The sequence below is a fragment of the Echinops telfairi genome, unplaced genomic scaffold, assembly GCF_000313985.2.
Source record: "Echinops telfairi isolate 266 unplaced genomic scaffold, ASM31398v2 ScPeMD7_7400;HRSCAF=8409, whole genome shotgun sequence".
Lineage (NCBI taxonomy): Eukaryota > Metazoa > Chordata > Mammalia > Afrosoricida > Tenrecidae > Echinops > Echinops telfairi.
In genome coordinates this window covers 36,881,725-36,895,657 of record NW_022111300.1, presented here as the reverse complement: position 1 = coordinate 36,895,657, position 13,933 = coordinate 36,881,725, and the positions used below count along the sequence as shown (strand labels likewise).

Sequence of the window (13,933 nt, the reverse complement as noted above, 5' to 3'; positions counted from 1 at the left end):
CCAGGCGTCAGGTTATAACGTAACGGGTGAGTCTTCCCCCTCGGACCTCGGAGAGCCGCTTGCAGTGCCGTAAAATATTCAACATCACGTGAAACCTCTTGTCAACTTTCAAAGCTGTGAACTCCTTGATGTCAGCTTCCACGATAAAATAATGACCTAGAAATAAAGGTATTAGTGCTAATTTGTACAAGGCCAACCTTTACGATGCGTTGTTAATGCATTCAACTGTGAACACCCTTGGCATTAACCAAAAGCAAACTCTGGTGTTCTTACTAAAATAAAAACTGCAACTCTTTACGGGAGTAGAAAACACCATCTTTTTCCCATGGAGCAGCTGGTGATTTCGAACTGCTGACCTTAAGGTTAGCAGTCCAGTGCATAACCAACTACACCACCAGAGCTCCTAATTACTGTACCTACCTCGTAATATACGAGGCCCAAAGCTCTTAGTGTCGTATCTGGTGCACAGTGAGTGTTATATAAATCCAACCCACTGTCGTGACTATTCTAATTCACAGTAAACCGGGCGCAGTTCCACAGCAGAATCTGCAAGGATTTCTCAGCCACAGCATGACTAGCATTTTGAGGTCTGAGCATCCTTTCTCAGGGTGGAGGTGGCTGTCTTGTGTATTGTAGAACGTTTCAGCAGCAGTCCTGAACTCTCCCCACTACACGCTAATAGCATCCCCTACGTAGGTTGTAACCACCACAAATGTCTGTAGATGCTGCCAAATGTGCCCTAGAAGGCAAACCCGTTTCAAATGAAAACTGCCTCTCTATAAGTTTCCAGGATTAGCTCTGCTTCTCGTGATGCAGTTGGCCAAGAGACAGTTGACTGTACCTTTGGTATCCTTGGTTTCCTCTTCAATAAACCTGTGGTAGAGGTTTCTGGTCGCAGAATTCATGGACTTCTTGGGCTGATGAACAATCTGATATTTACTAGCTACTGCCTTGTTGATTTCTTTAATAACATCATTAATTTGACAATAAGTTAAGCGGGACTTCATGTACCTGGGGTGGGGGGGGAGTATACTATTAGTTTTTTTTTCTTTTTAAAGAATCATCAAACAAAGTCATTTCCTCTGAAAGACAACGATTTTGTATGTTAGTAAAGCTAGACACAGAAAGTACCCTTTATGACGATACATTCACATCAATTCCAAACGGACCTGAGACATAGACAACTGAGCAAAGAAACTGGAACACCTCAGGGCTTATCTTGTCTAACTACGCCTGTGTACAGTCATCAGCGGTTATTGTCAGGTGCTGCTCAATCAGTTCTGGGTCACAGCAACCCTATGCGTGACAGAACCAACACTGACCCCCAGTTTTGAGCCATCCTCACAACTGCTGCAGCCCTGGGGTCAGCCCACCTTGAGGGGAGCAGAGGACTGGGAAGATGGTAGAGGTGGATGAATGCTTTACTTTTTAAAATTATTATTATTTCTAATAAATCATTTTATTGGGTGCTCTTACAGCTTATAACAATTCAGACATCCATTGTGTCAAGCACATTTGTACATATGCTGCAATTATCCTTTAAAAAAACATTTTCTTTCTACTTCAGCCCTTGGTATCACCTCATTTTTTTCCCTTCCTCCCCCACCTCCCTCATGAACCCTTGATAAATTATGTTATTTTTATCTTCATATCTTACACCATATGCTGACTCTCTTCACCCATGTTTCTGTTGTTCGTCACCCTTGGGGGTGAGGTGGGGTTACACATCGATCATTATGATCAGTTCCTCCTTTCTGCCCCCATCTCCCCCCTACCCTCATGGTATCACTACTCCCTTACTGTTCCTGAGGATTTTATCGGTCCTGGATTCCATGTTTAGAGAGCTCTTATCTGTACCAGTGTACATACTCTGGTCTAGCCAGATTTGTAAAGTACAAGTGGGGTCATGAGAGTGGTGGGGGAGAAATCATTCAAGAATTAGAGGAATGTCGTATGTTTCATCAGTGCTGGCTCATCCCTTCCTTGTGACCCTTCTGTGAGGGGATGTACAACTGTCTACAGATGAGTTTTGAGACCCCACTCCGGTCCCCCTTGTTCGCATCGATATGATTGTTTGTTTGGGGTCTTCTGATGCCTGATACCTGATCCTGTCAACACTTTGTGATCACACAGGCTGGTGTGCTTCTTCTATGTGGGCTTTGTTGCTTCACAGCTGGGTAGCAGCTTGTTTAACTTCAGGCGCTCTGTCTTTTAATAGCTGTGCACCATCAGCTTTCTTCACCACATTAGCTTATGAACCCGTTTTGTCTTCAATGATTGTGGCAGGAAGGTGAGGTTATTAGAACAAAATGTTCTTGTGTTGAGGGAGGACTTAAGTAGAGGCCCAGTGTCCATCTGCTACCTTAACACTTAACATATAAATATATGTACATAGACTTATATCCCTATGTTTATATATAAATCTGTTTACATATGTATGTGCCTGAATTTATACCTCTAAAAATGTCTTTGCCTCCTAGCTCTTTCCTCTATCTCCTTTTACTTTCCTCCTGTCCCACTATTATTTTTGACCTTCTTTCAGCTCTCAGCTACATTGCACTTGACCAAACCCCACCAGGCATTCTACAACCTCTTCGCCATCAATTTTAGATCACTTGTTCACTTGTACCTGGGGGTTCTTACAGCTATTATAACAATCTATTCATCAATAGTATCAAGTATATTTGTACATTATTTCCTAAACATTTCTTTTCTATTTGAGCCCTTGGTATCAGCTCTTCTTTTTCCCCCAGCCTCCCCCTTTACTCCCATATTTTAAGAAGCCTGGCAGGCTAGGATGCTGGGGCAGAGGGATGCGTTCACATTTGTGAGTTGGAGATCAAGCCCCAATCATATTCTCATAACTAATATTGTTCCCCACTATGTCCTCCTATAATAGTGCTACCTTCAGGTTACCTCTTACAAGCACTAGGCTGATTGCCAACTAGCCCAAAGCTCCAACTATAGAGGCAGGTGGGCTATTGCTCTCTAGGCTCTGAAGTCAGCTCCTCCCCCTTACCTGCCCCCGGCACTGGTGTTGGGTTACTCCTCCAATGAACTCAGGGACCTTTAGGGTTAGGGTACAGCCCGCTTTGTTACGTGTGTGGTTACTTGTAATGAGGGAGGCTTGCACGCCCGAGCTTATATAAGCTGTTGTTGGAAATATAATCTCTCTCTCCACACGGACTTGGCTCCTGAAGACATGGCGGTGGTGAGCACCCTTAAACTTTTGTCTGTCTCTTAATTTCTTCCCGTCATTGAAGGTTCTGCCTCTTAGAACCCTCCGGATGTGAGGCTGGGCTTCACACCATCTCCTCCTTAAGAGATGGGCTCAATTTTCCACTCATACATGCACCCCCACTGTCATCGGATCCATTCTGACTCATAGCAGCCCTGTATGACAGGGGAGGACTATAACTCTTTACAGAAGCAGGCTGCCACATCTTTCTCCCACAGTGCAGTTCATAGGTTCAAATGTCAGGCTTTCTAGATAGCAGCCAAGTACTTTACTGCTGAAATTATAAGGGCCAACCTTTCAAGAAGATATAGCTACCCTTAATGTATATGCACCTAACGACAAAATGAGGAAAAACTGAGGAGGGAACTGCAAGAAGAAATAGACAAATCCGCCATTATAGTTGGAGGCTTCAGGTGCAGCAGGCAGAACATCAGTAAGGATATAGTTGAACTGACCATCACATCCATCAACTGGATTTAATTGGCATTTATAGATTACTTCATCCATTCTTCTCAAGCACACATGGATCATTCACCAAAAATGACCACATTCTGGGCCATCCATCAAAATTCATCAAGAATATAAGTCATACAAACTACGCTTGGAGGTCACAATGGAATAAAACTAGAAAAGCAATCACAGAAAAATGAAGAGAAAAATCTCAAAATATTTGGAGATTCGTCACAGTCCTCCAAGCCATTCAGAAATACTTTCATGTAAGGGAAAACGAAAATACAACTTTCCAAGATGTGTGGGTGACCCTCATCGAATAGTGCAGGTGAGAAAGCAAAATGGCGCAGCCACTACCGAAAACAGGCTGGCAGTTCCTCAAAAAATTACACCCAGAACTGCCAGGGCCACGCAATTCTCCGACGAGGTATATGAAGAGGCTTCAGAAGACTGGGTGGAAAAGAGAATGGGCTTTTTATCCTGTGTTTGAAGCTCCCCGCTAGACTAAAAAGACGTAAAAGCAGTGATGCGATACTGCTGCACCGTTGGCCACGAGCAGCCAAAGGGCGGAAACAGCCTGTGGGTCAATCGATGGAGGGGTGGATACACAAAATGTGGCTCCTACAGTGGGCTGCTATTTAGTGCAGAAGAGTGAAGTACTGATCTATGCTTCAGCGTGGATGAACCTTGAAAACATGAGTGAAACAAGGCAATTGCAGAAGGACAAATGTCTGATCTCACTCCCGTGGAATGGCAAATGCACAGCGACGGGGTGGGAGTGAGTGGGGCCATTGCTTGGGAAACAGCGTGTTTCTGTTCATGGTGATGGGAAATTTGATGATGAGAATCAGTGACAGTTACATGCCTCATTAATTTAACGGATATCGGTGAATGTACACCTGAAACACTGACTTGGAAAATGTGTTTTATACATATGTATGTATTGTATCAGAAATTAAGATAACTGGAGGCACAGATTATTCTTATCACAAGTGAAAGAGAGGCTATCACTAGAGAGCTCATGGATATTAAAAGATGGTTGCTGTTGCTGGCCATCAGGTGGATTCGAACTCACGGCCACAAGCCAGGTGTACAGGGCAGAACTGCTCCATGAGTTTTCAAGGTTGTGACCTCTCGTGAAACATCTTCAGGCCTGTTTTGGGAAGGTACCTCTGGGGGAGTTCTTTTAGAAAACAGAAGCAGAAGGAAGACTTCCTAACTCATTCTATAAGGCTGGCATTGAGAAAGCCTATGAGAAATCTGAGAAAGGCCATGAGAAAGGAAAACTACAAACCAGTATCTCTCATGCATAGAGCTACAAAAAGCCTCACAAAATACTAGTAAGTTAAATCCAGCAATGTGTGAAACATATACCACCACCAAGTAGAATGTATTCCAGTGATGGATGGCCAGTTCATCATTCGAGAAAATCAATCCATATCATCAATCACATGAACAGACTAAAGAAGGAAAAATCATCGATTCTATCAACATATGCAGAAAAAGCATTTGACAAAATCTGATTCCCATTCATGATAAAGACTCTCAGAAAACTAAGACTGGAGAAGAATTTCCTCAACTTGACAAAGTATGTCTACAAAACAAATAAACAAAACACACCATATACAGCTAACATCAAACTTAAAGGTGAGACATAAGATGCTTTCCTCCCAAGATCAGGAGCAAGGGATACCACTGCTAGTCAACATCATACTAAGAGTACTAGCTAATGCAGTAAGATAAGGAAAGGAAATAAAAGGTAAACAGATTGAGAAGGAGAAATAGAGTTGTGGGTTTTTTAAATAGAAAATTCTTTAAAATAACCAGAGAAGCCTGGAAAAAATAAACAATTACAGCAAAGCTATAGGATATAAGATTGATTTGTGCTTTCCTCTTTTCCAACAATGGACAATTCAAGTTTTAAATTAAAAGCACACCATTTATATTAGCACCAAAAAAGAAATGGGTATAAATCTAACAAAATAGGTACCTAACCTATACAGAGACTGTAAAATTAACATGAAGTAAACCAAAGCTCTAAATAAACAGACATCTATATTCCTAGAAGACTCGTTATTTTCAAGATGTCAGTTCGTCCTAACAGGATGCACAGCGGTTCCACAGAACCCCACTGAAATCTTAGTAGGTTGTGGATGTCAACAGACTGACTCTGAAGGTACCATGAAAAGGCACAGGGCCCTGAGAGTCAATAGCAGATCTCTCTATAAAGGTAGTTTTTATCATTAAATACGAGACATGATTTACAGCGTCTTCAAGGAAAGACTTCCCTCGTTTTCATAGTATGATATAAACCAGTTTGGAAAAGATCAAGATTTGGACACAGCACATTACATTCGGAATAAGAAACTCTAGGACGGAGACAGTCGTGCAGCGACTGTTGTAGACACAAGAGTTAAGTCTTAAAATGCGTCCTAAATCCTCACACAGGAATACCATTGAGCTACTCAGAAGTTAGACTGGAAACCGAAAACGGGTCCTAAATACTTACGCAGGAATACCGTTGAACTCGTCAGAAGTGATAAATGAAATTTCCTTGATGTTTCTTTGTCCTCTGGGGGGCTTGCTTAGAGGGGCCGGTTCCATATCCTTGACTGATTCTTTCGGGTTCAGCTCTGACCCTTTGTCACTATAGAAACAGAGATGCAAACAAGTCCATCCTGGCTGGAATTCAGCCAGTCTGAAAAGTTTTCCCAAGTGAAAACCATCCAAATTAAACACAGTTCATCCTGCGGCAGCAATTTTGTAGCTAACTGCCTTTCTTGTCCCTATGGTTCATGAAGATCTAAATAGTGACAAAAATGTTGAAAATTTTCATCCCTAGGTCTTTAGTAATATAGTTCTGGCGTCAGTGGTAGAAACCAGATGACGTCAGCCACCTTCGTCAAGTACCACCAGCTCCAGAGTCAGTGTGTGTGAGTGGAATGAAATCTTCTAAACGCCCCCAACAGCTTCGGTTCCTGACTTCCCAGTTTCTGGACAGGGAAACATCAATCATCCTAAGCCTCTGTCTCCCAACTTATCCTGTTGGCTGGCAGTGCCAGTCCCTTCCAATCACACTCACGTTAGATGCCAGTGAGGAGCATGGATTCTGTCCTGCAAAACTTTTGGAGCCTATGAGAACCCCACTAACAGTGCCTGCCCCACTAGCAACGCCTGTCTAGGCAGAACTATAGCTTCCAGGCTGCTTAACGGCCACGGAGGAACGGAGCCTGTTGTCAGTAACACGTCAAGCCAACTAGCATTATGGTTCCAAGAAAGGACATGGGGCAGAAGAAAGAGTGGATGCAACGCAGGCGCAAGGGAAGGGAATGCCCAGGAAGACAAAGACCTGAGAGGCTGAGAGGGCAGCACCAGCCACAGAGGACACCCAGGCCGGGCGAGGGCAGTGTGGCTGAGCAAGGGCAGTGTGGCTGAGCAGTTGTCGTGATAATGAAAGCTGCCCAGTGCTACAGTGCCGGCATCCTAATCTGAACCCCGCAGGAGGAGCCAGCCCCCACGGTGAGCCTGGCTCACTCCTGCTTGTGCATGTCTGGACCACAGAAAGTTCTGCACTTCCCCTTCAGGTCTTGCTGTATGTGTCAGTTGAAGACAAGCACTCCAACCTGAAAGCTAAGGAATAGGGAACATAGAAGAAAGTTCCTCCTGTTCCCCGGGCACCATTCCTGCTGGATGGCCAAGCCCGGTCCACACTTTGGAGCCCTTGAAAATGATCGCATCCTATGCTGACCTGCTTCCTAGTCCTCTCGTGTATAGTATCTACTCCGGCAGGGGAATGCCCGGGTGTGTAGAAGCCAGACCGTGCCCAAGGACCCTGCTGCATCATCTTCTCCGGGGGACAGGACCCAGCATTGAGACCAGGGCTCCCACCTTACACAGAAAGGCTGGTGCTTGCCGGTCATCCTTTCAAAGGGAAACCGGAGGTTGGTTATGGAAACACCAAACCTGATGCTGTCGGGTCGACTGCAACTCAGGGCAACCCCTGGGTTTACATACAGGTGGTAAAACTGTCCCGCGGAGCTGCTGCTGCTGCTAGTTAATACTGTGTCCATTCCAACTCACGACCAGGCCATGCGTGCGGTGCAGGATTCCTAGACTGGGTTGTCCGTGGTCAAGGCTGTGAGATTCTGGACACAGGCCTGTCTTCTGAGGTACCTCGGGGTGGGTTAGAGCCACCAACCTTACAGCTAGTAGTTGAGTACTGTGCTGACATGAGTCCCTCCTTGATGTGGCCTTTGGCCTGGTCTCTTTGGAAAACCATCTGAGAGATTCCTGTCCCGACTAAACCCTGAGAAGTTATCACTGTGGGGTAGTTTCCTAGCCCAGAGGGTTTGCTACTTTTGTCCAGGTCGGTTGCCATTTCCTGGGTAAGCTGTGAACAACTTGGTTTTGATGCTCTCTCCTTGGTGCTGGGGTGCAGCCTACCCTGAGCTTGGTATGGGCCTGGCAGGGATTGGTCCACAGACTTTGTCAATGAGGCAAGTGACAGCCCAGTCCCTCTTAGTGTGCAAATAAGTTATCAGTGGCTTTCTAAGAGATTGGTCAGTTTATGGCCCTGGGAGGCATGCCATGCCTTGAAACGGACAAGGAGTTTGTACAGTTAAGCACAGAGGTCTGCAAACCGAAAGAAGAGATGCAGCAAGAAAAAGCAAACGACAGCAGAACGAAGAAGCGGAGAAGGAGGAGGCAAGGAATCTCCTAAGAGTTGTAATCGTGGTCAAGGGCTTTTACACAGAAAGAGGGGTGTCAGCAGGGATGAGGGCTACCTGGCTGCCGAGCGGAGCTGAGGGCTTCCCTCCACTGAAGAAGGCAGGCAGACTTTACTCACAGGCTTCTAGGGCTGGTGGCTGAGTTTTAGCCTGAGTTGCACCCCATTCCGTAATAAGCCACTTGGTGGCAGAGCGGCTGTGAGGTCTGTGGTCATCGCAATGGAATGCCAAGCCCAGAATAAAGAGCGTGCCAGGGGAGGGCCAGAGGGGCGAAAAATGCGAAGGAAAGAAATCAAAAGGAGACTCCACCTCGACAGTGTGGGGTGGCATTGTCCCCATGGGCAGCGGGATAGGGGTCTGGTGAAGAGGGGAGGAAGTACTGTTCCCAGTGCGTGTGACAGAAACGGAATCATTGCTGATAAAAGCTGCAGATGCATGAAAAAGCAAGAAGCCTAGAGGTGCGGGCGGGTGTTTGCACATCCAGCGGCAAGAATGGCTGCAAGTGTACTCACCAGCTCTGAGGCGCTGGGACCTGAGGCAAATGGGCAGGGACGTTTTCTTTGAGATGTTGCACGTCTCTGTAATCCTCTTCAAGAGACTCACAGAGTTCCTAAGTTAAGAAACGAAACAGGTGCTCTTCAAGAGGCCTCTGTCCTGCCCGGGCTGTTGCACCACCTTACGAAGAACATGTGTGAGAGATGACACGCCTTGGCCACAAAGCCAGAACTCCCCTGCCGCTGCCGAGTGGCTTCTGACCACAGAGGGTTTCTGATGCGACACACCTTCACAGAGGCAGATTATCTTTCTCCCAAGAAGCAGGGGGTGGGTTTGAACCTCGGGCCTTGTGGCTAGCAGTCACCCGACAGCTGAGCTACAAATGCACCAAATGCAGAATGGGGAGGAGCAGCATGAAAATAAGGGCTCCTGTGATTGCTGCCGCTGCTTTTGGATGGAGAGCTTTCCTTGGCTACTTGATTTCGCTCAGAGAATTGCTATCACCGTGTGCCAGCTGGCAGGGTTGAAGCTGAGGCCTCCCCGAAAGCATTTAGCTTGGGAGGCAACTGAAAAACAGATGAGCGCCTTTGGATGCTCCTTCTGGTAGACGGCTTGTGGCAACGAGCAAACGTCTGTAGTGTGGCCGGCGCAGCAGCAGAGTGCACGCCTGGCTGCTGAGCACCGGGTGCCGACTCGCACATAGTCCAGCTCAACAACGACTCCTACTTCATTAGAACCTTTTTTTTTTGGCCTTTGAATGACCCTGCTGGTATTCTAAATACCAGTGACATAGCTTCCAACATCTTAATGACATGCAAGGCACCCCAGCACGACACACAGGTAGACTGACGGTGGTGACTGACAGCAGGATAAGCGTACAACTCAACCCACTGCCATCGAGCCCACTCCAACTCACAGCGACCCGACAGGACAGAGGGCAACTGCCCCCTGGGTTCCTGAGACTGTGAGTCTTTACGGTAGCAGAAAGCCTCGTCTCTCCCCACAGGGGATAAACTCCCTCACATCTATTCTTAGAATGACCGTCTTCGCAGAGCTTCAGGAGTTTAAGGTTGAAAGGGATGAGAGAGGCTCTATTTATGGTCCGATCTCATCAAACACCTCCATGGCTCTAACAACAGCATGGGGTAATTATGGCACAGATACATTGGCACCAGGAAGCTGCACTTGTATTAGCTGAAGTCAATGAGAAACCTTGTGAACAATTTAGAACAAAATACACACGGAGTACGGATCAAGATTTTTTTTTTCAAGAGTCATTGTATCAAAATGTATTGAAACAGAGAAATGCAGAAAGGAAGGGACTTGAGAAATCATTCCAAAGAGCCCGGTGGCCGTGGTGTCATGGGCGGTGTGCAGGGCTGCTAAGTGCAAGGTCAGCCATTGAAACCCCCAGAGAACGAAGACACTCCCTGCTCCTGCAGAGACAGAAACCCTACCCAGCGTCTCTGCTCAGCATGATCTGTGCCTTTTCACAAGGGCACCCTGAGGCCCACGGAGGGAGCGTACTTTCTCAGGGTGGCAGAGAGTACTAGGGGCACCCAGGGGAATGCACGTCTCTCACCAGCACAGCTTCCACTTCAACGGAATCGAAGAGCTTTAGAAAATGCGGCTCGGTAACGCTCCCCTGCTTGGGCTACCCTCCTGAAGAACAACACCTGTGGAGGTAGCAAGCTCCTTGCCCTGGAGAAACGAAGCATGAACGGTGCTGCAGCCCCCGGGTTCTCACATACTCGCCATCTAAGAACGGCATAACCTGGCGATTCAAGCATTTACAGGTATTGCCCTTTTGACTTCGTTTCTGAATAAGAAATACATTACCTTGAGTGAATTGTTGGTCTGTTCTTGATATTCGATTTCCGATTCCAATTTATTCAAAATTTCGTTTACGACAATGATCTCATCTCCAATTTTATTTAAGATAGTCTTTAAGGCAGGTTTGTGGCCTATTATGAGCACAGATAAAATGATCAGATTACACAGCGAAGCATTAACACAGAGACACCCATTTGAACTCCTGAAACAGGAAGCTTTACTTTACAGACTACGGGGAAAGGGGCTATTGCACCTAGATTTGTCTCACCTAGGGTAATCTCCAGACCCCATGTCTAAGGAGTACAGAAGAGGAGGGGGTGGCAAGTACCACAGACCCTGAGTCTGACAAATCCTCCACTCTTTAAGAAAATGCCTAGAAATGCTAGATTAAATAAACAGCTTTCTACCGGCTTAGCTAGGAGTCCTGGGGGGGAGGGGGGGGTAGTGGGTGAAGAGCTGGATTGGTAACCACAAGTTCAAGGGTGTGACCCAGCAGCCACTCTTCAGAAGCAAAATGAGGCTTTCAGCCCCTGCAAAGATTTAGTCTTGGAAACCCACGGGGGTTTCTGTTATACAGTCACTAGAGGCAGAATCAGACCAATGGCAGTTGAGTGTTCCCCCCCCACCCCACTTTGGATATTATTATTTAAATAGATCACTTTCCTGGGGCTCTTACAGCTCTTACAACAATCCATCCATCAATTGTATCGAGCACACTGGTACATATGCTGCCATAAACATTTCCAAAACATTTTCCTTCTACTTGAGCCCTTGGCAGTTGAGTCTTAACAAGCTCAGTTGAGCTTTCATGAGGGCTGCTTCACCTGAAGGGAGAACCACAGGCCAGGCGCGCGCGCTGCGTGCATGCGTGTGTGTGTGTGTGTGTGTGTGTGTGTGTGTGTGTGTGTACGTACACCACTTAATTCCAACCACTGGCCAGAGAGGGCACATTATGTGTCCCCCTGGGAATCTGTAATATATGTTTGTCCTCACTTGGGTTGTGGGGGGGTGGGGGTGTTTCATACTTACACTATTCAAACTATTCAAGGCCCCTGAGCAAAGAAAATAATACAAATCATTGGTCAACGATAACCTTGGCATGCCTGGCAAACCTCTTATAAAATAAGATGTAAACCACTCATAGCCAAACTCCACCTCCTAGTGCGAACATTCAGCACCCTTAGCTGCTAACCAGGGCTAGTAGTTTGCCTCCACCCAGAGGCACCTGGGGAGAAAGGCTTGGTGAGGGTCTTTCTGAAAACCAGTCATTGGAAATGCTAGAGTAGTTTCCTCTAAAATACATGGGGTTGCCATGAATGAGAATGAACTCAATGGCTACTGGTTTGTATCTTTTAAAATTATTATTAAATAATTAAACAAACCAAAAATAAACCGCACAACTATCATCGAGTAGAAGCCAACTCCTAGCAACTGAATAGGACAGGCTAGAACTGCCCCTGTAAGTTTCAGACTAATTGGCGGGAGGTTTCAAAATGCTGACCTTGTATACCACAGCACAATTCCGACCCACTAAGCCAGCAGGGTTCCTAGTAAACAGATAATAGAACCAAATTATTCTCCCTCTTGTCAAAATGGCAGTTGTCTGGGTTGCAGTAATCTAAGTCACACCGCTTTCAGCCTAGTATAACTTACCTTTGCAATATTCAGAAAATTGATACTAAAAGGTTTTAAAAATTACTAGTCAAAGTTCCCTTCCTAAAAGACAACCATTTAACCAGGCATTGAGATATCATGCAAAGCGGAACAACAAATTAAAATGCATTTTTTTTAAAAATCAGTGGACTCTCGTTTTACTTACCACAATTTCTTAATGACAGCGTGTGTTTAATATTGCCAATCTTTTCGTTAATGTAAGTGCATAATTGTTCCAGATCGGAGGAGTCCATTCTTTAAGCTGCTTTTAAAAATATCAAATAAGTAAGCATATTCTATAGAAGAGGGAAGGAGAAAAAAAATAAAAGCCAGGCAAATTTCTGTTCACTTTCAAAATCCCAAAATGATAGATTTAGGCAAATTCCCTGGAAAGGAGAGTATTCATGAACAACTCAAAGCAGTTTCTTTCCATTACAAATTTCCGTTTCTAACCAACCTACAATACTGACTTGTCGTACAGCCCTCTGTAGGTAATGGATCCCACACCAGAATCGTGAACCTCTCACGGCCGCCGAGTCAATGCTGACTCCGAGCAGCCCCGAGACTGTAACTGCTTATGGGCGTGGAAAACCGTCTTTCTCTCGCTGAGCTGCACTACACCACCAGAATACAGGAGGTGACTCTGGGTCATGTCCTTAAGGAATTCAGGGGGCAAATGCACTATACGGGAGCAGACAGCCTCTTCTTTTTTGCATAAACATTGGCACTGATGTCTTTTTTAACACACGGATTTTAATAGGAAAAAAACCCACAAAAAACATGCAAGTCCTAAGAAACAAACCCAGAAAGCATTTCTCCTAGGTTGTGGGGGACTGCAGCGTGGAAGTTTGGGGTCGGGTAGGAGAGGGGTACGAATTACTATTAACTACGAGGACAGGCCAGAAGGAGCCCCCAAAGCATCCACAGCAGCTTAAAGACGCCGGACAAATGTGAACCCCTGCCCCACCGTCCCAGCCTTAGGGTTCAGAACACCCCAACACCAAACCCCGACCTCGCGCTGATCCGGGCACTGATGTCCACTGGCTACCGGAAGTCCCAAGACGGAACTCAGAGGGAAAATTTGAACAGCCCGCCTCGAACTGGCGCCGCGCAGGCGCAGATCTCCGTCCTCGCGATAGGTCAGTTCTGCGACTGCGCGCCGTTTCGCGTTGTCATGGCAACAGCTGAATGGGCGCGGTGGGCGATGGGTAAATTTAAAGACAGCAGCGCGGTCATGTCGCTCCTACCTGCTGCGTGGCAAGGACTTTCCGTCAATCGCCAACTCTGACTGCCACCCAGCCGGGACCCAGGGCTGAGAAGAACGAAAAAAAGAGAAAACTACTATATTAACACCTCGGGAGAAAGAGTTACAATTTTGGAACCCACAGGGTCGCTCGGTCCTGCAGGGTCGCGATGAGTCGGCATCGACTCTTCTGACCTACAGCGGCCCAGACTGGAAACCGTTATGGAGCAGACAGCCTCTTCTTTCTCCCCGGGAGCGAATGGTGGGTTTGAACCGCCAAGCTGGCGATTAGCG

At 46.3% G+C, this 13,933-nt stretch overlaps 1 protein-coding gene across 1 annotated transcript; it reads right to left on the bottom strand.

Moving 5' to 3' along the window:
* Window positions 1–7: 7 nt before the first annotated feature.
* On the bottom strand, window positions 8–13,479 carry SKA1 (spindle and kinetochore associated complex subunit 1). The gene is made up of 7 exons (XM_004702986.2): window positions 13,409–13,479; window positions 12,563–12,658; window positions 10,750–10,874; window positions 8,928–9,025; window positions 6,198–6,335; window positions 842–1,011; window positions 8–156 (listed from the first exon to the last, which is right to left on the bottom strand). Exons 2-7 carry the CDS (start codon window positions 12,648–12,650, stop codon window positions 8–10), a joined length of 768 nt encoding a protein of 255 aa, XP_004703043.1. The 5' UTR covers window positions 12,651–12,658; window positions 13,409–13,479.
* Between the last annotated feature and the right edge of the window lie 454 nt (window positions 13,480–13,933).

Bases quoted from the DNA above. Each gene is read 5' to 3' on its own strand.
- SKA1 (XM_004702986.2), bottom strand. From the start codon at position 12,650: ATGGACTCCTCCGATCTGGAACAATTATGCACTTACATTAACGAAAAG. The intron at 1,012-6,197 runs GTAAGTATTTAG...CCCCCACCCCAG, and splicing joins GAGTTCAACGGTATTCCTGC to GTACATGAAGTCCCGCTTAA. The intron at 157-841 runs GTACAGTCAACT...CTTTATTTCTAG, and splicing joins GGAAACCAAGGATACCAAAG to GTCATTATTTTATCGTGGAA.